This window comes from Callospermophilus lateralis, unplaced genomic scaffold, assembly GCF_048772815.1.
Source record: "Callospermophilus lateralis isolate mCalLat2 unplaced genomic scaffold, mCalLat2.hap1 Scaffold_63, whole genome shotgun sequence".
NCBI lineage: Eukaryota > Metazoa > Chordata > Mammalia > Rodentia > Sciuridae > Callospermophilus > Callospermophilus lateralis.
In genome coordinates this window covers 17,026,621-17,051,337 of record NW_027514713.1, presented here as the reverse complement: position 1 = coordinate 17,051,337, position 24,717 = coordinate 17,026,621, and the positions used below count along the sequence as shown (strand labels likewise).

The 24,717-nt window shown below is 41.5% G+C and overlaps 1 protein-coding gene across 1 annotated transcript in view; it reads left to right on the top strand.

Moving 5' to 3' along the window:
• LOC143389653 (alpha-1,6-mannosylglycoprotein 6-beta-N-acetylglucosaminyltransferase A-like) overlaps positions 1-24,717 on the top strand; it is a 115,486-nt gene that overhangs the window by 46,957 nt on the left and 43,812 nt on the right. Inside the window, exons 3-4 of the mRNA XM_076842565.1 lie at positions 15,589-15,665; positions 17,050-17,139. Of these exons, the coding sequence (XP_076698680.2) occupies positions 15,589-15,665; positions 17,050-17,139 (167 nt within the window). The remainder of the gene's footprint in view (positions 1-15,588; positions 15,666-17,049; positions 17,140-24,717) is intronic.

Genomic DNA, 24,717 nt, shown 5'->3' with positions numbered 1-24,717 from the left:
AAATTCTTGCACTTATAGGCTACGTTGAAAAGAAGTTGGCCACCAAAGTTGAAAAATGGCTGCTAAAGTAGCCATTCCTGAGCAAGCAGGGCCAAGGGTTTTATGAGATAAGTAATCCTGACCCTGGTGATAACATTTTTGAACCCTCACTGCATGCCTCACACATTTTTTTTGAGCACTTTGGGTACTCAGTATACTCATCTACTCTTCAAAAAGACCCAATGAGGGGGCTGGGGTTTTTGCTCAGTGGCAGAGAGCTTGCCTTGCACAAGTGAGATACTGGGTTCCATCTTCAGCACCACATAAAAATAAACAAACAAAATAAAGATATTGTGTCCATCTATAATTTAAAAATTAAAAAAAAGACCCAATGTAAGTAGTATTCTGATTCCCATATTACAGATAAGAAAATTGAGAAGGCATGGAGACACTTCATCACCAGTTATTCATGGTCACATACATCATTTGACCAGAGGCACCTGGGAGATATGGTGGTGTTGTTTGGATATGAGGCGTTCCCCCAGAACTCTTGTGTTAATACAGGACTGTTCAGAGGTGAAATGATTAGATTATGAGGAGCTGTGACCTAATCAGTGGATTGATTCATTCGAAGAATGAATAATTTGAATGGATTACTGGCTGCTAACTGTAGGCAGGTGGGGCGTGGCTGGAGGAAATGGGTCATTACAGGTGTAATTTGGGGATTGTATTTTATACCTGGATACTGGAACTCTTTGCTTCCTGGCTGTCATGTACTAAGCAGCGAAGCAGCTTTTTTTTTTTTCAACCATGCCCTTCAGCCATGATGTTTTCACTTTGGGCTCAGAGCAAAGGATTTGGCTGACCAGGGACTGAACCTCTGAAACTGGAAGGTTGGAATGAACTTTTGCTCCTCTTTCTGGTCAGGTATTTTTGTCACAATGATGAAAAGCTGACTAACACATAAGGCCTTCAAGTTTTTATTGCTTGTGTCCATTTGGAAATCTTTGAGGACCTTCCCAAATTCTGCTGAATGAATCAGAGGCTGAGAAGGGAAGGAAGGTGTTGGACCTGTACTGACAAGAGGAAGAAAGTCAAAGGAAGTATGGGATTGTTTTTTAAGGGGTCAGAGAATTGCTCATAGGCAAGATCAGTTCACAGGGAGACTTCCAAGGCATAGGCAGGAGGGGACTGGGCATTTCCGGACAGATGTGAGACGCGGACCAAAAGCACTGAAGAGAGAGAGACTGGAGGAACAAAGCAGGAAGGGCAGAGCTGTTTCAGAATTGGAGAGGGCATTGCTGACTTCACTGATATAAAATGTCCAGGAAAGATAAATTCACTGACAGGAAACAGATGAGTGTCATTCCTGGGCCTGGGGAGGAAGACTAGGTTCAGGGATTCTGAAACTAAACAGAGGTGATGGTTGTACAACAAGGTGAATGTACTACATGCTACTGAATTGTACACTTTATTTTTTATTGGTATTGAGGATGGAACCAAGAGCCTCATGCATGCCAGGCACATGCTCTACCATTGAGCTGAACATCCCTCCCCCATATGAATTATACATTTCTAAGTATGTTATTTGAATTTTAATGCAAATATTTTTTTAAAAAAATTGGAGAAAGCAGAGGTGAGCAAGGAGTAAGGTGAGCACTACCTCTGCCCATGCTTGCTCCCTATTTTGTAAAGATCTATATTCTCAGCATTGCCTAGTCCCTGGTACTTTCTTGCTTATGGAGAGGAAGCACTGTGATATTTGGTCCTGTCTGGAATGCTGACCATACAGTGTGTGCTCAGAGAATGTTTTAACACATAAGAGAATGAGGGAGATCCATTAATTAGCAGGTGGGAGGAAGGAAGGTAGTGCATGTTCTAAAGCTTGGCTGAGGAGGAAGGGAAATGGAGTTGGCTGAGGACAAGAAAAGTCCTGAATTATTATGCGACCTGAGGAAAACCAGGGCCTCATTAACCTGGTCACATTGTTTATGTAGGTACTCTATATTCATTCATTTTTTTATTTTATTTTTTTGAGCTCCCTGAGTGCAGAAGGGAAGTTAGATTGTGAAGCAAAGCCATAATTTGTTGGTAAAAGGTGGGGATTTTGGTGGGGTGATCAGAGAGGTAAGATAAGGATGTGGAGAAGAAGGCACTGATAGTAGATGGTCCAGGGGGCTAAGAGAATATGGAGGGGAGAGGCGTGGATGATGATAAAATGGAAAGGAATGATTCCAGGACTGTCATGGTGAAGAGCAAGTCACTGGCATTGGCAGTGGAGGTGGCTCAGGTAGAGGGAAATCATTGGGCCTAAGACCTGCATTGTTGCATGTCCAGGGCAGTGAGTTCTAACATTTAGTGCTCAGGGGAGAAGAAAACTTGCATTTTTTCCCCCTTAAAAATTAAAATCTTAAATTTTACTTAGTTATACATTGGCAGTAACACACACACACACACACACACACACACACACACACACACACATATATATTATTTTAAAATGTGTTAGGGTAATGCTTATTTGGGACTGAAGGGATATATGATCAAAATGATTTTGAAGGAGGTTTGGAAGGTTGGGAGGGCCTTAGATGTCCTTGGGCCCTTGAGAGTGATGTCTCACAGGCGACCATGTCCAATGGCTTGTTGAAACAGAGACCATGAGTCTGTATCACCTTTAGGTTGACCAGGCTAAGCATCCCTTCCAGAAAGGACCTGGGTTTACCCTGGCATGCCTGGCTATTTACCAATTATTCTTTGTAGGATCATCTTTTCAAATGTTCACAAATGATTTGCTAAATATTCCGGTTTAGAAATTGAATACTCAGGATGAATAATTTCTGGACTCCACCTCAACCTCCCTAATTTTATTTTATTTTTTAAATCAATCAGTTTGCTTCTATCTCCCTCCTCTTCTGCCTTCCTGGATATATGTTGATATTTCCCCTTATCCTCGAAGAGATAATGACCTGGGAAAGTTCTCCCCCACCACTCCCATCCTTAAGAATCTGAGATACAATTTTCCTGAGTCTTAAAATTTGAAGTGAAAATAACTAACAAGATCTGAGGGGAGTGGGGGGCAGGAGAAGGAGCCTCAGGAGAAGGACAACTCTTTCCAATTCTCATTGCTGTTACTGACCATGTTTCTTCTGGGAAAGTTGCTTAATTGCTCTAACTTTCAGTTTCATTTATAAATTGGAGAGGTGATTACTGATCTGATAAGGTTGTGGAAAAAAATAAAGGAGTTATGCTTGTGAAAGTCCCTTAAACTTACTAGGACTTAATAATGCCAGTTCTTTCTTGACATACCATGCCTCCATTTGTTTTTAAGCTCTGGCCTCTTCTACATTTCCACCCTGGTGGGAAAAGTGGTTTGAGAATATAAGGTAAGTGCTGTGATTTTTCTGTAAGACTGTCTTCAACATGCCCATGTTATTGGTGAGTCTGGTCTTTTCCGTGTGATCTTTCTTTCCTGATTTCGTTTCTCAACTCTTTATCTGGCATTACGGAGGGTTTGGGGCATTCTTAGTTATGTTTATAGTTTTGGTTAGTGTTGAAACAACTCATTAATGATAAGTTGCTGCAGTCTGGCTGGGCACAAAATAACTGAGCCCCCACAAAAGCCTTGTAGATTCAAACAGCAACTCTTTATTCCCGAACTCTCACCAGCACTCTACACCCATGTTCTGGGAAAATCCACACCTCCACAGGGCTCTGCATCCCAAATACTCTCTGAATCCTGCAGGAACTCAAGGAGTGGACGCCTGAGGCAGCATGATATGCCCTATTCCCAGCAGAATCCACCCTAAACCGGATCCACTCTAAACCCGGATCTGCCCTAAACCTGGATCCGCCCTAATCCCTGAGCGAGGTCACCTTGCATGCAATGTCACTGCAAATGACCTGGGTCCAAGGCAAGCCCATTTCCACAATGGAGAGTCCTCCCTCTAAACAACATTGGGTAGGCTGACAATGAAATTGCCATGCGTCTTTCCTACTTGGCTATGGCTCTGAGCAATAAGTCTCCCCCTCCCCATTAAATGGTTAAATGAAGAACTGATTTCATAGCAGGCATAAAGTAAAACTGATGTCACTCCACTCCATCCTGCCCCGCTTCTTTTATCATGATGAAGGGAATGAGTTCTGAGAACTTTTAGAATTAAAGTGTTTGAGTAGGGTCATTTTAAAAGTCTCTTAGTAGTGATGAATGAGAACCTTCCTGTTGTCTTTGATGGACATGAGACATTGGGAACCTCCCTAACTTGTTCAAGACATTACATGGGCCAGTGCCTCCTGGTCTATTGGGCTCTAGCATCTGCAGCTGAGCTTCTTTGGCCTCTGCAGAGTGGTGACTGCTGTTTTGACTGCCATATGCCTGCATTCTGGGTCTGAAAATGCCATTGTCTCTTGCATTTTTATCAAAACATTGTATTACTCATGAATGGAAAAAAATTTGAGAAGTTATTCTACAGTTAGGAAAGTTTGGCTATGAAGAAAGATCAACTTTTGAGCCACTTAATTCTGTCTGCTTCTAGGAAAAGTGAAGTGATGTCTCCTTCCTACCCCAGGACAATATTTTATTATTTACTTACTTAAAAATAAGTACCTTTTAATTTATAGCTGGAATTTCAAACACGAATTTTAATGTAGCTTGGGTTCTCTCTTTCATATACACACTGTTTTTCTCAGAAAATGATTTTGTAACATCAACTGTTTTGAAATTCTTAATCATTTTATTTCTTCATTAGTAAGATGAGATGATGGATGTGAACATTAGAATAATTTAAGAAAAGAGCCTGGTGCCATACCCAAAGTATAACAGCCATTCTGTACATGGTTAATGCTATTTTAAATTCAGATTAAATGGGGGAAAAAACATTCAGAATCTATTCAGGCAGCATAGCACTATATGAAAAGGAGCCTATTGATTAAACACTTAGAAAGTTTCAAAAACCCCCCTTTTAAATCCCAAGATATCAGCACTTGTGTGATGGATGTCTCCAGGCAGATAAAACAGTTGAGTCTTTTTAGTGGAAGAAACAGGAATCTTTTCACATGACATGGCACTTGAAAAATATTGCTGTAATTAAAACATACAGTATAATTAATTTTCAGGAAATGTACATTTTTCATGTCTTGAAGAAACTTTACGGAGTTATTTAAGAGAAAAAGGAGGGATAGTCTACTGGAAATTAGCACTTGATGAGGTTGATATTATTGGCTTTTTTCCTCCCTTCTATTGAAGGTGGTCAAATCAATGCAAGGGTGAGCAAGTCCTATAAGTCTGTTTTCACCTCTTCTCTTCCCCTCCTCTGTACGGGAAAGACTGTGAACTTAGGTGGTGAGAAGTAATTCCCTTTTTTTTATGGACCAAGTTCTCATTAAAATTTGGCCTTTTCTTCAGTTATGGGTACAGGCATAAACTAAAGTAAAACAGTTATACCTTGGAATCTGATCAGAATTGGTTCCAGGAACCCTGTAGATGCCAAAATCTGCAGCCACTCAAATCCCGTATATAAAATAGTACATTCTAGACACATCCTCCCGTGTACTTTAAATCATCTCTAGATGACATATAAGCACTAATGCAACGTAAATAATTGTTCTACGGTATTGTTTAAGGAATAATGGCAAGAAAAAATTACTACAAAAATAATATCCTGAGAGGGATATTTTCAATCTGTGCTTGGTTGAATCTGAGGATGTAGTGCCCACCGATATAGAGACTAGCTGTATCAGGAATACTTTGACCTTTGTCATCTGTGAATCCATATCACATTACTATTGTTGCAGAGATTTCTAAATATTTTTTCAGTCATCACGACTTCAAAATGATGATATATAACTGACCCATTTTTGGATCTTGTAACTTTGTGTATTCATAGAGAGGCACTCATATTACCATATTGCAACTTTAACGTATTATGATAACAAGTCTAATTTGTTTCCCTTACATCCTTTGTGTTTTATTTCATGCATTTCCTGCATTATTTGGAGGAAATACCCAATCATCAGATTGTCAGTGGGGTTCAGGGAATACAAAAGGTTAAGACCCTACTCTGTCACCTGTGGTCCAAATTTTATTCTGATATTGTCATGGTTCTCAACCATGTCTGCCCACTAGGATCATCTGAGAGAGTTTCAGGAATTCCAGTGCCCAGACCAATTACAGTCATCAGTCCCTTAATCATAGGGATATGTTCCTGAGAACTGTGCCAGCCATTAAGTGATTGTATCATTGTGTGAACATCATAGAGTGTGCTTCCACAAACCTTGTGGGGCTGGAGGTGTAGCTCAGTGGTGCAGCACTTGCCTCAAGTGCATAAGGTCCTGCATTCCATCCTCAGACTGCACAAAACAAAACAAGAACACAAACCTAGTTGGTGTAGGTCAACCACATCATTGATCCTCTTGTTGTGATCCAGAGACACTTGTAAAGAAGAGATAGATGAGGTTGCTGCCAATAAAACATGGCATATTCTTTTTTTAAAAAAAATATAACAAGGAGTACACTAAAATAATGACCAAAGGTAGAGTGTAGTAAATATATAAATCAGTAACAGTCATTTATCACGATGAAGTTGTGAAGTTGTGAAGTTGTGAATATGTGTTGTCTGTAGCTGTATTGCTTTATTTTTAGATTCCTGGCAGGATGATGCTTGTTTAAACAACACCAAGTGATGTGGTCTGCAGTACTTACTTTCCAGCTCCTTTATGATCTTAGGAGACCCCTGTTATATCTGCAGTCCCTTTTCAATAGAAATTCCCTTCCATGGTATGTAATTGTAAATGCAATTCTCTGAGGTGATCCTGGGTGTGAAGTTGAGCTTGAGAATTCTTGCTCTAAATATTCAGATAAATCGGCCAACTGCTTTCTCTTCCTAGTCTTCAGATAAGAAATTAAATTTCATGTTCACAATAGAATATTCAAACTGAGAGAAAAGGACAGTTCTGTTACCTTTCTATAGATAACTGTTGAGGGTGGGGGGGTGTCAAAACAATAGCTCAGCCAGGCAGATTGTCCTGAAATTTGAGGTCATTTGGCATTTGTTCTCACATGTACTGGTCCTGAATTTAATCTTAACCTCACACCTACCTGCAAAAGAGACCCTGACTATGTGCCTGGGTACTTAAGTACTCTGGTCCTATGGAATGAGGGGGCGATCAAATTGTTTTCTAATCTAGGTATCTGTATTTCTCTCTGGGAGATAAAAATATAACTACAAATATAAACTGGGAGGTTCACAATTGGACTTCGAAACCCTGGAGGCTTACTGATCCCCCTGGGCGCCAGCTGTGGGCTTCCTCTTCCTGTCATTCCTCCTCATCGTAGCATCAGTCCCTCTCTATACATGACATTGGACTGTTAACTGCCTTTCCTGGAGCAACTTCCAAAGTTTATCCGAGACACCCTCGAGGTTGAGATTATTTTGTGTTGCTTTATTTCTTAGGAAGTTATTAAAATCATTACAAATGGGTGGCAGACTATTAGGGGCTCTGTAACCGCTTTACTGAGATAGAATTCATACAGCATGCAAATTACCCATCTGAAATGTCCTATTCAAAAAAGTTGTAGCATATTCAGGGGGTTCTACTGCTCATATTACAATTAATTTTATAATAATTTCATCACCCCACAATAAACTTTGTGCCCTTTAGCCATCATCCTCCCTCTGTTTCTCCATGTCCCCTCCCTCAAACGCTTATCTACTTCCCATCTCTATAGATTTTCCTATTCTGGGAATTTCTTTTAAGTGAAATCCTACAATGTGTGGCTCTTGTGACTAGCTTTCATCTAGCATGAACTTTTAAAGATTCATCCATGTTAGCACTTAATTCCTTTCTATGGCTGAATGATACTCCACCTTATGAATGGATCACATTTGATCTAATCATTGGCTGATGGGCATTTGAGTTGTTTAACTTTTGGCTGTTAACAGTAAGACTGCAGTGAACATTTGTGTACAAATTTTTTTTTTTTTTTTTTTTTTTTTTTGGCGTGGACATATGCTTTTGTTCTTTATAAACCAAGAAGTAGAAATGCTAGTTCCAAATGATCACTCTGTCTTTTAAAGGAACTGCCAGAGTGTTTTCCACAGTAGCCACAGCATTTTATATTCTCTCAAGGTAGAGAGTGTTTTTTATTGCTGTGTTAACTTCTTAGGAAGGTACTGAAGTCATTACAGATGCTTATTTAGGTCCAGGGTTTGTTGAATGAATCAATGGCAGAGTTTTGGGGACTGTTTGAGGGTGCTAATGTTTTCTTATCTTTGTCAATACTTGTTATTATCTGAATTTTTTTTATTATAGTCATTTTAATTGATGTGAACTCCTGTTTCACTGTGCTTTTGATTTGTTTTTCCCTGATTTCTAATGATAAGCTCTTTTTTTTTTCATGTGAGTGGCAGTTATTTAACCCTATCTATTTTCTGCCTACCATGTGATATGCACCTTTTTCTCTGGGTGGACATGTCTAGAAGCAACATCTTGGGGCTTATCAGAATGGAGTTTTGGTGTATGCATGTAGGGTATGGATGTATATAAGTCCTGTCTCTCATACTGAGAATCTTTGTCGAGGTCCTGTTCTTAATACTAACTTACCAAGAAAAGGAAAAACCTCATTAATTCTTGGAAGCTTAATTAGGAAGATAAAGTTATAAAAAATAATGAAAGAATATGTGAACAAGGGTAGTATAAATAATCTGAGGTTATTTGGCCAAATTATGATAGGAAATATTATGACATTGTTTGTACTTGGCAATGTACTTTTATATGCTTGTTGACTTCCATTACTTCCATAGTATTCATACATGGGCAACAGTGGAGCTCTAGGTTTCCATTTAACAAATCCACAAGGACCTTGGAAGTGCTTTTTACAGAAGGGAAAAATAATTTGTTATTTTATTCCTCTGTGTTGATTCATGGAATTTCCTATGCATAACACAAATATGGTACTGTTACTGGTTCTGTGTCTTTTAAATTCCTAGAAACAGAATGCTGGGAATGAGTTTGAATCAGAAGACAAAGTCCTGGGTTGAACATTCACAGTGTCTTGCACAGGGAAGGTGCTTGATAAATTTTGTTACATCAATAAATGAGGATTGAACTTCATTTCTCTAGGCTGTAGTTTTATGAATCAAGAGTTTTAAGTAAAGGAAGGTCTGACAAATATGAAGTCTTTTGCAGCTCCAAAATTCCTCTGCACAGGGATAATTGCATTCCCAGCTTTTTAGACTAAAAGAACAAGAAAATATAATAAGCCTTTTCAGAGTGTCCAGTACTAGTTGAGCATCACTAATCTGATGTCCACAATACTTGAAAATCCTATGCTTTTTCAGTTGTTGACATGATGCCCCCAAGTTTTCAAATTTTGGGACGTTTTTGATTTGGGATTCTCTGATGAGGAATGCTTAACCAGAAGTTTATGCAAATATTTCATTCTGAAAAATCTCTCAGATTTTAAATACTTCCAGGCATTTAAAAGAAGGGATACTCAAGCTGTGTACTCTCTGGGATAGAGTATTGCCTGTTAGCCACATCTTGGCTGCCCCATTTCTTTGGTGATCAAGGACCTTCTCATTACTGTAGAGTCTTCTGCTTGAAATATGTGTACATGGCTCAGTTATAGAAATTAAATTACTTTTCTCATAGCGAAACTGAAGCAGCCCTAAGTGAGTATTTGGAAGCTGAGAATGACCAGTGAGGTCATTTTAATGGGAGACTGTATTTTACCATGGCTGATTTCTGTTGGCTTTATTGCTCTTCACTTCTGTAGCCAAGCTAGCTGATGGAGATGCTGGCAAGAGCTGGGTCTCAAGTGTGCAGATCCAGCCAGCTCCTGGCTGTTGCTGAGATGCTGAGGCAGTGTGGGTTCACAGGGGTGTGCTTTGCTGGGGCCATCTGATAAGTGTAGCTGCATGTTCATATGAGGTGTGCCTGGAGAAATTGCCACCTTGTCCTACACACAGGACAGAATCCCTGGAGACCTTTTATCTTTGGAGAGAAATTATGGGTGAAGTGCCTTTGAGTTGAATGGAGCCCTTGCTAGTGTGGATGGTGATCCCAGTTGTTGGTAAAGGTGAGAAGATCAAACTGGGTTTCGTGACACTTCCAGGAGCAAACAGATGGCCATCAGTTTTTGAATTTTGAGAGGTTTATTTTAAACTCATCTTTCTTCTATCATTGCCCCTTTTCTCCCTTCCCTCAGGGTGAGGGATCAGACACTCTTAACCTCTCAGACACCTGGGGGGGTTCTAGATAAAAAGCCAATGACACTATGTCCTTTGAATTCTTTTTTAAGATGTCATTTCAAACACTTGTCTTCTTTACTGTTATCGATGTACAGAAAAGTGAGCCTTGGCAGAGCAACCTCTCTTCATGGTAGAGCAAATTTTACTCTGAATACCTGTCTTTGTGTGAGGCTCACTTTCAGATACCTGTCCCTCTCCCTACCACCGGTTTTCCTCTATTCCTTCATCACTTTATCATCACCCAGAGCTGATTGAGTTTCTTATGCATCATCCCACCTGTAAGCACTGTCTGAATCAGGATTGAGATTGACATCTGACTTCAGTCTCTTTTGTTTTGGAGACTTTTTTGTGACCTTATTTCCAGATCTCTTTGATTCGGCAGCGAGGACTGGTTATCATTAACTTCAGTGTGCAGTAGATGTTTGAACTATGCTGCATAGTCGAGAGTTGATGTCTTAAAAATATATATATGCATGTATGTCAAATGGGGTAGTTAAGAGATCAATTGTATAGTACCTGATGAACCTTGCATATGACTTGTAAAAGCATCAGGACAGTTAACAAATGATTCATTAAGATCATATCAAGAAACCACAAGCCCTCTTTTTAAATTCCAAGAAGCTTTAAATATCAGCAATCCACATCTCCTCTCCCAGCAGAAAAGGCTCTTCTCCCGCTGCTGTTTGCCTCATTTTGAGCCCAGGTTCCCTAGGCTGTGGTCCACAACTCAGAGTTGCTGGGTTAGTGATTAGGAGAGAGGATTTCTGGTCCCTTGTTTCTCTGTGATACGTTCCTCTCCACTTCACGGGAACTTGGGCTCTTTATGACTTTTTGCATTTGTTCATTCAGTTGTTTGAAAAAGCCTGTGGAGTTTGGACCCCTGGACAACAATCCTGCCCACTCCGCCCCCCACCACAGTAGGCTGACAGGTACCTCTTTTACTGTTACATGGGTCCCCACCTCCCACACAGGGGTCCCTCTTCCCATATCCCCCCATGAGACCCCTCCTTCCACATGCCACACAAGGTCCCTTCCTCCACACACGTGGTGGTTACCTTCTAGAAGGTGCAGACTATGTCTCAGAAGGACCCATTTCAGCACACAGCAGGCAGCAGGTTCACATCGACTGGGCTGAGTTTGGAGGTTGGTGCTGAGGATTTTAAACATTCTCCTTTTCCATCTATAAGATGAGGTCACCATCTCCCTTGTCTAAAATGTGATCATGTGTGCGACAACACTCCAGAAAGACAAGTGCTGCATAAGCCTGTTAGTGTCCTCCATCCACCTTGGCTTCCTGCCTTGTATCACCATATTTCCATCTCCTCCATTCCTTCAAAACCTCTTTACTCCTTATTCCTGTCCTGACTCCCTGCTTCCCTCCCTTCTGCCCTCAGATGGGAAGAAAAGCATGAGTGAAAAAAAAATCTATCTGGTTCACAGTCATTGTTTCCTGTCAGTGTGTGTTTAATGCTGCTCTTGCCCTGTGCACATGTCTCCCAGCGTAGCTGCATCTGTGTGGCAGTCAGGAGATGCTGCCTACCCTTCACAGGAGCACCCATCTGTGTGTGTGGACTCCTCCATTTGCTACTGCTGCCTCTGTATTGTGTGTTCTTCCCAAGTCTAAGCATGACAGAAAGTGTTTGTTCTCTTAGATTAAATCCAGTACCCAAGCACTTTCTACACTGTGTGGGTACCATTATAAAACAGAGGAATTTTCACACCAACGTAATCTGCCTGTTCTGTTGACAGCTGGTTGACAGTTCTGTAGAATCAGTACAGAGGTGAAGTTTTAGGTGAACCACAATGATGTAGCTTGGCTTTAGTGAAGGTGAGAGATGAAACTGAATCCTCAACAACAGTTAAGAACTGAGCCTCATTGCTTATGTTAACATCTCTTTGTATTTCTTTGCCCTTTCATCATATGGAAAAAAAATGGCAGGAGAGAGAACTTGGGTAAATGGCAGGGCAAACGTTCTAGTGACATCTTAGCAGGGTCTGTCCCCCTCTTTTGAAGGGACCTTGAATAGAGTAATTACAAGCCTCCCCTGAAAAGCATTAGCATTAACCTTTACTAGATTAAGATTTGTTTCTTAGCCACACTCAGATCACAGACTCTTCCACAGGTTGGAAAGTTCTCCGTGAGTACAAACTAATAAAAACATTTACTGAGTTTTTTTCATTGTGATGGAAACAAAATGGGGAGCTGTCCTCTGAGAAAGAGCCCAGAGTCCTCAGTAGCTGTGTGGTTATGGAGGGTTCTGCCCTTGGTCGGATTCAGGGAGCAGCTCTTCCCTGTGGTGGAAGGCTGGAACTTCTGTTTATTGCACTCTGATTCCACCCACCCCACAGCCTGTAGCACATTAGAGCCTTTGGAAACCCATTGTGTATTCAGAACCATCACTGTGTCACAAAATAAGGGACAGGAAATTCATCTATTAGGTAATAGAATCACAGAGGAGACCCTGTTAGATTTGTTGATAAACTGTCAAGAGGAAGATTAAAAACTGTGGCCTAGCCAGAGTCTCCTCCCCAGACTAGGAGTCAGATCGAGGGAAAGACGGGAACCTGCCTGCATTCATTCAAACAGCATTCACTGAGTGCCTGGTGACCCAGCAAAAAGACAGCTTCTCATGTGTTCCTAATGCCCTGAGACAGGAGATGGACAGATATAAAGAGAATAGCAGATGGTGGTGGAGAGGTGTACACAGGAGTCCAGGGAAGCCCAAAGGAGGGCAAGGCCAAATCCAACTAAACCCAACTGGGCATAAGAGGGTCAGGTTGAGGACTGTGTTTTCAGGGAGGCAAGCCCTGGTTGAGTTCTATATAAAGGAAGGGGGCCTCCAGTGGGTGGGCGGAGAACAGAAGAGGCAGAGGAATTCCTGAAGGGCTCCTTAGAAGGACTGGCTTCAGGCCAAGTAAGGTGCACACCTGTCATCCTAGTGTCCTGAGAGGCTGAGGCAGAAAGATCACAAGTTTGAGGCCAGCCTCAGCAACTTAAGGAGACCCTGTCTCAAAATACAAAGGGCTGGGACTGAAGCTTAGTAGTAAAGTTACCCTGAATATTTTGTCCTTAGTCTTGGGGAAGGAGTCAGTTCAGCAGGTGTTCACAGAAAGGAGGAATCTCATTTGTGGAGTCTCCTAGCAGAGCAAACCCAAGGGTCTGTATCTGATTCTGTAAATAAAGTTATATTAGACTGTGTTCCCACCCATTCTTTTGTGTGGCTACTACATCAGAGAGAGACTGTGTGGCACACTGCCTATATACTTACTACCTTGTGTGTTTTAGAAAAAGTTTAGTGACCTTGGCCATCACATATTTTTGAAACTCTCAATAAGAGTACTCATAGTCCAGCCCCAGGGCTCTATCTACTTCCTGGACCATCTAATGAATTCGCTTCACCCCACCCTACCTGCCACTCAAGTCAGGAGCCTCTGGTCTCTAAACACTCTGGAAGTAGAATAGTGTCTGTAGTGGAGGTAGGGGGCTGGGCATTCCACTCTATATATCTCTTCGAAAACATCTGATCACCCCATTCTGCAACTGTTGGAGACTCCTAATTTCTTAGGACCTCTGCTACTGTTTAGTGGCTTGGTAAGTGTTGCCCAGCAAAACCAGGATTTGCAACACTGATGGGAGTCACAGTCATTGGGAAGTACTCTGTATTCTTTGATGCAGCAGCGCATGCTTTAGTGACTTCTGTGCCCTAGCAAGTGGGAGAGGGAAGCTGCAGGCAGAGCATGAAGAAACACAAAGAATGCATTTCTAAAAGTGGCTGAGCCAGGCTGAACTCTTGGCTAGTAAGAGCTAGAAGAAATAGAGCAACAGCCATTCCCATTTTATTGATAACAAAACAGAGGCCCCGACAATCTAGGTAACTTCGTTTTGACTGCCAGTAGACGCTGCCTCTGATCCCTGATAAGGAGGGTGTTTCTTCCTGTGGAGATGTCCCAGTGAAATGCCGGATCAAGAAGTCATGAATTTCTGTTGCAGACTTTCGAAAGATGTGGCTTTTGAGGATTAGGTACAGCTAAGATCCTCTGTAGGGCTAACTTCTTCTTTTAGTCCCAATAACCACCAAGGTACTATTTATCAAATAATGTTGCAATTTGGGATCTGATTTCTGACTAGTCCTTTATATAGAAAACCACTGGTAGGAAATAAGGGTGACATTTTCCAAACCTTCCTGGAAAATATAGATACAAAATGAGAATGAAGCAGATAGAGTCGTCCAGATTTCCAACCAGCATGATCATTGCTATAGAAAAATCAGTTTATAACTATCCACTTCTTAAAACCTTTCACTATTTATTGCTCTGCTGTTCTTTGAGGAAAAGACCAAAGTCCTTGTCGTGGCATTTGAGGTCTTTCCTGTGTGGGAGCTGCCTGTCTCATTTGTCTCACCTCTCAGTATCTCACACATTTTCCTTCCAGCTTAAGTGGGTTCCTGCATTTGGACCCACCTCATTACTTTGAAAGACATCTTTAAATTGTCTGGCTCATTCCCACATTGTCCTCCCATCTCAGCTAAGTTAGTGTTGGATCTGGGAGGCCTTCTCTGAGCTTTGGAGATTGAGTTGGGTCTCCTCCCTTGCCCAGTCCTGAATCATGTCAGCTATACCATTCAGTTGCTTGTTCATTCTTTCTCTTTAGATTGTAACCTTCTTGTAAGAATGCTGCTCTTTTTTCAGTTTTGATTCTATAGTCACCAGGAAGAGGAATCCACTTGTACTAGTTACTATAAATGGGATTTGTGGTGAGAAAATATATAAAGCAATAAAGAAATCTTGGCGGAAATCTAATATCTGTTAAGGAGCTGTCCCTATTGGAACTACAGTGGGAATTCCTCAAGATGGCGCAGGTGTTTTGTGCCTCTCTGCTCCTCTGCACCCAAGTTCTATTTGCCCTTCTGTCTCCTGTTGGTTTCTTGAGCTCATACACATGACTGCATGAAGTTTATGCATGATCTCACTTTGCCCATGTGGCCTCCGATGCCCCCCACCCTCCAGCCCTGGCAGGCACTCCTAATCTCATGGCTTTATTTCCTGCTCCCCATTCATTTGGTACTCTGTTTCTCACTTGCAAATTTCTAAGCAAGCACACTGGTCAGCCTACTCACCGTTTTGAGCCAAGGCACACCAGTCAGAGGTCATCATCTTGTAGGTGGGGTCTCCTGGAGTCAGGTCCTCACCACAGACCAATCAAACATGTTTGGAGCTGGTGAGGTTCTATGGGTCAGAACCTGGCTGCCATGATGGGCATCTCTTATTTTGGTTTCTCTTCCTGTCTCTCTGCTGACAAGGATGTTAGGCATGTATATTTTATGGACTTGATGGTATCCTTTGTTGTTTTCCATTTTTTTAGATATCATTAATGGAGCTCAAGAAAAATGTGTATTGCCTCTTATGGATGGCTACCCCCACTACGAGGGGAAGATCAAGGTAAGGCTGAAGCATCACCTGCTCATTTCCATCATCCTCAATCTTCCACCCCATCCCCCAGATACAAATGAGTGAGTGAGACCTGGAAGTGAGTTATTTAAGGGGTGCCTCCATCCTTCAGTATTGCATTGTGGCCATCATGACCCTTCTTTGCTTATGCCAACCCCATGGAGTTAGTCAACATTGACCCTCCATGGTCACACTGGAAGAGCCTGGCCCGCTTTGGGTGCCTGCCATAATGCTGCTTTCTTTCCCAGCCTCTAGTGGGTGGGTGCTTCCTGGGAGGGTTTCTTAGTGTCCACCTGCCCCCTACCCCTACCTCCCTGCCGCCTTAGTCCCAGGCTCCTGATCATTTAATCCAGGCTGTAATTTTGGTGCCACATTTGCATTTGTGGTGAGTACCCAGTGACACTGGGCCACTCTTTCAGAGTTATCATTTTTTATTTTTTGGTGCTGGGGACCAACTCATGCCTCATGTATGCTACGCTCATTCTCTAACACCAACCTGCAGCCCCAGCCCAATGTTACATTCTTTTAAAAATCCATAGCGACAGTAAAGAGATTAGTGGTTGCCAGGGGATTGGGGGGTGGGAGACATGAGGTAAAGTAGAAGGGATTATTTAGGCAACGAACTATCCCATTGATAATTTCATGGTGGATGCATGCTATAATACATTTATCTAAAGCTATGGAATGTACAACACCAAAGGTGAAGCCTAATGTGGATGATGGTCTTGAGTTGATATTGATGTGTTCATGTAGGTCACTGATTATAGCAAATGTAACACTCTAATGCAGGATGTTGATGGGAGTGCTGTGTTGTGGAGAAGGGTGAATAGAAGCTCTGTACCGTCCACTCACTTTTGCTGTGAACCTAAAACTGCTCTAAAACATAAAGCCTATAGTTAAAAAGAAAATTATATAGCCTGCCCAGTAACTTTCAGGAAGAAGTTTCAGTTTAGGTCTGCAGTTATGACTGTGAGACCAACCTGGCAAGCACTTGCTGGTCTCCTTTGGAGCAGGTGCTCCCCGATGCCCAAATTGCACTCAGGCCCACCTGCACACACTCTGTGTTTCAGGCACTGGTGAAACCCTAGTTTCCAGAAGATGTGCATTTGACCTTGATAAAACTCTGCTAGGCATGGCCTCTCCTGGCCTCACTCTACAGCTGTGGCCTAGCTGAAGCCAGTGTCTTCCTGTGGGTGTTCCAGGTGTTGAACAGCTGGTCATCTTGGCTCAGCAACCCCTTGCTCTGTTGTTAAGCTATGGTTTGAACCATTCACCCTGCTATCACCCTTTATACCCCCTCCTTCTTTCAGCAGATGGGTAGGAGCCCAGGGAATGGAGAGCTGAAAGGTGTTCATGTGTGTTCTTGTCATTTCAGTGGATGAAAGATATGTGGCGCTCGGATCCCTGCTACGCAGACTATGGAGTGGATGGGTCCACCTGCTCTTTTTTTATTTACCTCAGTGAGGTAAGTAGCTCGCTTCCTGTGGCTCCTGGCAGGGTGCATGTGTGTGGTTAAACTGTTTTGTGGCTGAGCCTGGAATTTGAAAGGTTTCAAAATGTGTGGTGCTGTTTTTATATGGAGGACCTATGGTCTCTTTGTCATTATTCTCCCCACCTCTCAAAAGATTTTTTTTTTCATTAGTAGAAAAACAGGCTTGAGTGAGCTGTTCACTTTCTTCCTCCAATTTTTCCTATTGTGAAAAACAGGTAATGTGAGATCCACCATCTGAACCACGTTTAAGACCAATTCAGTGACATTGAGTACTTCCACAGTATTGTGCAAACATCAGCACCACCCATCTCCAGAATCATTTTCATCTTGCACAACTTAAACTCTGTACCTAGTTAGCACTAATTCCACACCTCTGTCCCCTAGTGTCTAACAGTCATCATTCTACTTTCTGTCTCTTTGAACTTGACTATTCTAGTTACCCCCTAAAAACAAAATCGTATAATTTGCATCTGACTCACTTCACTAATCTTCAAGTTGTAGTATGTGTTAGAGTTTCTTTCCATTTTAAGACTGAACCATATGCCACTGTGTTTATATACTACCATTTGCTTATTTATCCACCTATCTGTGAATGCTTGGGTTGCTTCTCCATTTGGCTTTTGTGAATAATGCTGCTTTGAGCCTGGGTGTATAATTTTCTCTTGAATACCTTGTTTTTAGTTCTTTGGAAAGTATATACCCAGAAGTGGAATTACAGGATCATTCAATAATTCTATTTTTCATTTCTTGAGGACCTGCTGTATTGTTTTCTATGACAGTCATACCCTTTACATTGCCACCAAAAACAAGGGTTCCAGATTCTCCACATCTTCACCAATACTTGGTACCTTCTGTGTTTTCGATAGCAGCCATCTTTATGGATGTGAGTTGTAAAACTCATTGTGGTTTTGGTTTGCATTTCCTTTTTTAGTGATACTGAGCTTCTTGTCATGTGGCCAGAGTTAGCCATTTTCTTAAAGGTTGAATTAGTTACTTTTGCCTTCTCTTACTTCTGTTATTGCACCCTTGAATTTAAATAGAAGCTTTTTGTTTGTTTGTTTGTTTGTTTAAAATAAGGATTGCAGAGCATTTTCCAGACCACACTGGATTCACTGTAGGCTTCAGTGATCTTCATTTCACCTTTAGGAAAGTCAAGGAGTGGAGAGGTGTTAAGGTCTATCCAGAAGGAGCTGAAGGGGAAGAACCTCTAGGGAACCAAACCCTGCTATTTCTCCTTCTCCCACTGATGGCCAGGCCAGCCCTCAGGGCTGATGAAACAGGTGAAGACCAGTTTTAGAGGATGCAGCTCAGTGGGATTTCTGCTGCCATTTCTTTTTCATCCTATCCTATTTTTGTGTGCTGTTGATATTGCCATTTAGTCAACATTAATAGCTCCCCGGTGCTCCATGGAAAATGACTCCAGTTTTGAAGCTAAATTAAATGTGTTTGTCATTGTTTTCATTGTGATGTTACAGGGCAAGTTCCCATTGTAGAGCTGAGGCCACTAGAGTGGTCCTTTCTTGCTGGCTCTTTCAATCACATCAGACATGTCTCTCAAGAGTACTAGGCATACTTTCATTGAAGGGATAGGAAAAGGGGACACTCTCAAGGAGAGAGTGAGTTCTCTCAAAGAGGAGACGAACAAAATGCCCCTCCTTCCCTCAAGTTTCATTGAGGGTCCAAGGAGAGTTTCCAGAGAGTCCCACCCATGTCTACCTCTTGACTTTTGACTGGCAACAGAATGATATCAGTCTTCTAAGTCCTCAATGTGCATGGTAAAGGTCCAGGGAAATGTTAGGTCATTTTGGCCCATGCTGGTCACATTTCTAATTGGGTCCTCTTGTTATAGATTTTATGGTTAGGGTGAATTATCCTTATCTCCCTGACTTCTTTTCTTTTAATATTTATTTTTTAGCTGTAGTTGGACACAATATCTTTATTTATTTTTATGTGGTGCTGAGTGTTGAACCCAGGGCCTCACTCGTGCTAGGTGGGTGCTCTACCTCTGAGCCACAACCCCAGGCCTCTCCCTGACTTCTGAAACCTGCTCTGTGTAAGGGTCACAAAAGTCCCCCCTTCAGAGTAACTTGTGTTCTTCTTATGGGCATTTTGAATCCACATTTCTTCTGCATATGAAGTTTAGCTTGGTAGGACCAGCTTATAGAATGATCCCTTAACCTCATATTCCCACCACTTGGGTCTCTTAGTGGGATTCAGGTGCCTTTCTTTTCTGTTTCATAAGGTGACAGGAGCAGACCTCTTTTGATTACAGAAGTCAGGTCAGTATTGGTATTCAGCGTGCCAGCATGTATCCCTGAATTCTATGGAGTTTGCCTCTCTTTTTTGATCATTCCCTCTTTCTTTAGTACATTTAAATCAGACTTTTTTTTTGTATAGTGCAGGGGATTGAACCCAGGGCTTCTCATATGCTCTATCACTGAGCTATACTTCCAGTCCCACAGACTTTTTAAAAAAAAATTTTGACAAGTTGTTCAATGGCCACTCTGTGGCCATCATGAGAACCCCAGAATAAATGAGTTTAGAACCTCTTGGAAATTAAAAGTTCAAGAGTTGGGCTTGTGCTTTGCCTCATTAGCAGGCTGCTAGCAAATACATTTTTTATTTTTATGTTTTTATTCTACTGAAGACTGAACCTCTACCACTGAGTTACATCCCCAGGCCCACATCTACCCCTTTTTTTAATGTTGAGACAGGGTGTTGCTAAATTGCTGAAGCTGGCCTGGAACTTGCAATCCTCCTGTCTCAGCCTCCTGAGTTGCTGGGATTATAGGCATATGCCAGGGGCCGTCTGACTACTGGTTATCTCTGTGTGTTTCTTATGTGTGACTTGGGTGGCCTGTGGCCTAAGTTATCATTTCCTTCTGTAGGGGGTTAAGGCTTGGGTCTACAAATTAACCTTCACTCCAGTGAGAAGTCAATTAGAAGTACTTTTCCTGCCCCAAGGGAGAGGCTTCTCATTCAATTTAATTTTCAAGTTTTCTTCCCCTTTCCCTGTGATAGAATATATCCAGAATCCAACTGTGCACTATGATTGACAAACCGAGCCAATTTCACACCTTCCCAAGAAGGAGAGGACTGAGGACAGAATAGAGGATTTTACATTCCCACTTCAACTTCCTCTCCATCTCTGAGGCAGGAGCTGGGACGCTGTCGGGGTGCAGTAAAGACCACTGAAAAGCCAGGTGCAGTGGTACATTCCTGTAATCCCAGCAATTCAGGATGCTGAGGCAGGAAGATCATATGTTCAAAGCCAGCTTCAACAACTTAGGGAGGCCCTATGAGACCCTGTCTCATAAAAAATAAAAGGTCTGGAGTTGTTGCTCAGTGGTTTAGTGTCCCTAGGTTCAATCCACAGTACGAAAGTGTGGGGGGGGGGACTCCACCTGCTAGAAAGGGACTGCAATTATTCATGACCTGTTCCCTTCCTTTGAGACCACTGCCCACTCCCAGTTCCCAGGGGAGCCAAAAGGAAAGAAAAGCAAGGTTCTGAAGCAAAACTGAAAGGACTGCTGGACAGACTTGGCTCTGCATGGGTCATCTGTACTTACTTTGGAGACAGAGTGTTTCCTTTGAGGACCTGATTCTTGTAGTCACAAGGTGTGGAATGGGAATTCATTACTCAATCACTCTTTTCTGAAGATGATCAGGTTTTCTCTTTTGTTTAGGCAAATTCTAAGTGAGCACTTCTTGAACATCTGTCATAATCATCTATTGTCAACTACTGAGAACTCATTTTCTTTCCATCATGCTGTTTGCTCATCCTAAGAGTCAGATGGGAGAGGAAGAATGATCCAGGAAGGATAGAGATGGTTTCTCTTGGGAGAGTGCTAGGAACCTCTTTTTTAAGTTTTATTCTAAAAATAACCCTGAACCAGGACTTTAAATTTTTTTTTTTTTTTAATCAAAGCATCATCAAGTTACCTTATAAGAGTTCAAAAGTTTCACTGTGATGGTCACTTCAATAGGATTACTTACTGCCTGAGAGCCTCATAACTGAACTTCAGCTTCCATTTCTCCTGTTTTCTATGTTTTGTGATTTTGGGAAAGTGACTTAACTTCTTCATGCCTGGGGTTCTTCCTTTAGTACCTATTAGTTTTAATTTTTGTTTGGTTTTGAAAGACCTTACCTTGAGTGTATTGTGAGGATTCTCGTTTCTATGAGAAAGTACTTAGAGCAGAGCCTAGAAATGGAAGACAGGCAATCAACATAACTGATACATTTAGGTTTTCAATGTCATCATTATTTGAAGAGAGTTGTGGTCTGTCACTTAGCCTTGGATGTTATAAGTGGGCTTTTGGTTCCATTTTAGAATTAAAATCAATGTATGGTTCTTGCTCACCAAATATGATTTAACTTTAGATCCTTTGACTTCTGGTAATTTAGAAATTCAACTGTTCCCTTGATGCTTTTTTTTAAATTGAAAAATAGAAATTGTCTAAGTTTGTGCAACACAATGTTTTGATACACTCATATATTGTAAAAGACCAAATCAAGCTAATTAGCATGCCCTTTACCTCACTTTTTTTTTTTTAATGGAAAGCACATTTCCCCTTGCCTGTTTATCTCTGGATATGATGCTTGTGTTTGCATTTAAATTGGGAGCTGGTGGTTGGGGATGTGGCTCAAGTGGTAGCACGCTCGCCTGGCATGCATGTGGCCCGGGTCCCGGGTTCGATCCTTAACACCACATACAAACAAAGATGTTGTGTATGCCGAAAACTAAAAAGTAAATATTAAAAAATCTCTCTCTCTCTCTCTCTCTCTCTCTCTCTCTCTCTCTCTCTCTCTCTCTCTCTCTCTCTCTCTCTCTCTCCCCCCTGGTGTATATGGAGTCAGTATACCCACTATAACTGTTAATGTGAAATTGGCAGAGATGGTTTCCAAAGCCAATTAATTCCTTCAATTAATTCCCATCTAGTATTTTAAATCCTAGATAATACCTCAGTCGTTGTTGGGGTTTGCTGGTCTGGTTTTGGTTTATTTTTTCCTTTTATGTCTCTCCCCCATTTACCCTTCCCCTCGCTCCTCTCTCCCTGTTTTCTTACTTCATTGAACCCTGAAGATTGATAATTTCCCATATCATATGCCAGATTTCTCTAGCAGGTGATAAGATAACCTAGAGGGATATCCTTATTTGGCTTCTCAACTTGATCAGCATATGCCCCAGTGACTTTTGTTCTAGTTATCCTATTGAAAGAGCCAATTCTTTTTTGTATCTATGTTTAACATTAGAAGTTTGACAGATCTCACAAGGAAATAAAGTAAAATGCCTCATCTTTTTAGTTACCTGGTGAATTGCAGCATCAGATGCAGAACTGTGTTTAAAAAATTTTTTTTTTAGTTGTAGCTGGACACAATACCTTCATTTTCTTTATTTTTATATGGTGCTGAGGATCGAACCCAGGGCCATGCTCATGCTAGCCTAGCACTCCACTGCTCAGCCCCAGCCCCAGCCCTGTCTTAATAAGTGGCATTCTTTCTTCCTTCCTTCATTCCTTCTTCTTAGGGTTGTCTCAGTGGCCAGATCCCACTGAATTACAGATTTAGAAACCTCCACTTTTGCCCTCATTATGTGTGATCTACAGGTCATTTTTGGTTAATCATGTAGGAAGTGAAGCCATCAGAATGACTGACCCCTTATAGTATCCCTGTGACTGCTTGTTATATGTCTGACACTGCACTATGGCCTGGAATGGACAGGACCATTGTGGTGAAAGAGGTGCCCTTGTTTTGGGGGGTCTCTGGGTGGTACAGAGAATGAAGCATCATTGAGCCCCCACTCTAAGATGGACACCTCAAATATCCAATCTCATTTAAACCACTCATCAGTTCCAATGGTTAATGGAAACCCAAATCACAGATAGCTCAGACGTCTCTTTGCTGCTCCTTGGTCCCAAAGAAAACTCAGGCATGTAATTTATAGGAATTGACTTTGCATTCAGCCTTTTACTTAAATCGCCTGGGTTTCAAATGTGGCTCTATTTAGCATCTGAAATGCTAATGACCAGAATTTCAGAGAGTTTTGGATTTTGGAATATTTGCATAGGCTTTCCTGATTGAGCATCCTAAATCTGAAAATTTGAAGCTTGAAATACTACAAAATCTGGATTTTTTTTTGAGCCTTTCAAATTTCAGATTTGGGGATTAGAAACACTCAACAAGTGTATCATAAGCAGCAGAATTCTTTCTTTTTATTGGTAGACCACAGACCAGGCCAGTGGCAAAAGAGCAGAATTCCTCTTGTTACTCCTGCTGTCGGAACTGAGCACCAGAGGTAAGCTCTAAAATGCAAATGTCTGTGAATTTCAGCACTGAAGCAGAAATAATTTACATTGCAGAATAATTTAAAGTCTGTGCAGTTCTTGGCTCATTTATCTCATGTAACCCCCTGAGAGAAAGGTGTGTATGTATGGGGGAGCGGGAGCAGTCCTTGCTGTATCTCACTCAAGTCTTGAGGGTTCCAGAAGATCTTCAGGAGCCAAGGATCTCAAAGGCTACCCCACCTGCCCTCCTCCTCCCCACATTCTTTCTTTAGGCAAAAAAAAAATGGTGCTCAGTTCTTTAAAAACCAAGGCATTGTCTTAAAAAACCAAGTCTTTAAAAACCAAGGCATTGTCTTAGTCCATTTTCTCTTAGCATAATAAAATATTTTAGTTTTGATAATTTATAAAGAACAGACATTTTTTTTGGCTCATGATTCTGGAGGCTGAGAAGTCCAAGAGCACGATGCTGGAATCTTCTGGGGGCTTGGTGAGGGCCTCATGCTTCATCATAATATAGAGGAGGACATCCCCTGGGGAGACAGAGCAAGTGTGCCAGCTCAGGCCTCGCTTCTTCTCATAAGACCACTAATGTCATCTGGGGGCTTCACCATCATGACCTCATCTAATCCTAATTACCTCCCAAAGGCCCACCTCCAAATACCATTAATATATGAATTTCTAACACATCACCTTGGGGAAACACATCTGAATCATAGCAGACATCCAAGTACCACTCAGATTTGTTGATGTTAGTACTTACAGTATTTTTAAACATGGAAATGATATATTACAAATAACACTGAAGCTCCATCTACTTCTGTAGATCATCTCTCCTCTGTAATCAGTATCTGGAATTTAGTTCAAATCATCCTCCTACATGTTTTTGTACTTCAGCTACAAATGTCCATAATTGTGAACATTACCCACATGCATAATATTGCTTTGTAGGGTTAAGAATATACAAAAGTTACATCCAGCCATATAGATTGTTTCACAATGGGTCCCCATACTGTTGCTCTCTTGCAGAAACCACAGACAAGTTACATCCCCTTTTGAGCTACAGGGAAGTATGTGGTAAGGTGCTGCTTATATTAATTGTGGCACAATCCAGATGAACAATCAGGGCCTGGAAAGAGACCAACTTGACATTCTACAGGCAGCATCAGCAGAACTTTGTGATTGATTTGATGCACATATTGGCAGGAATTGGAGTGAAGAATAATAAGTATGGTCCAGGTATTGATAGGGAGATTAATGCTGGTCACT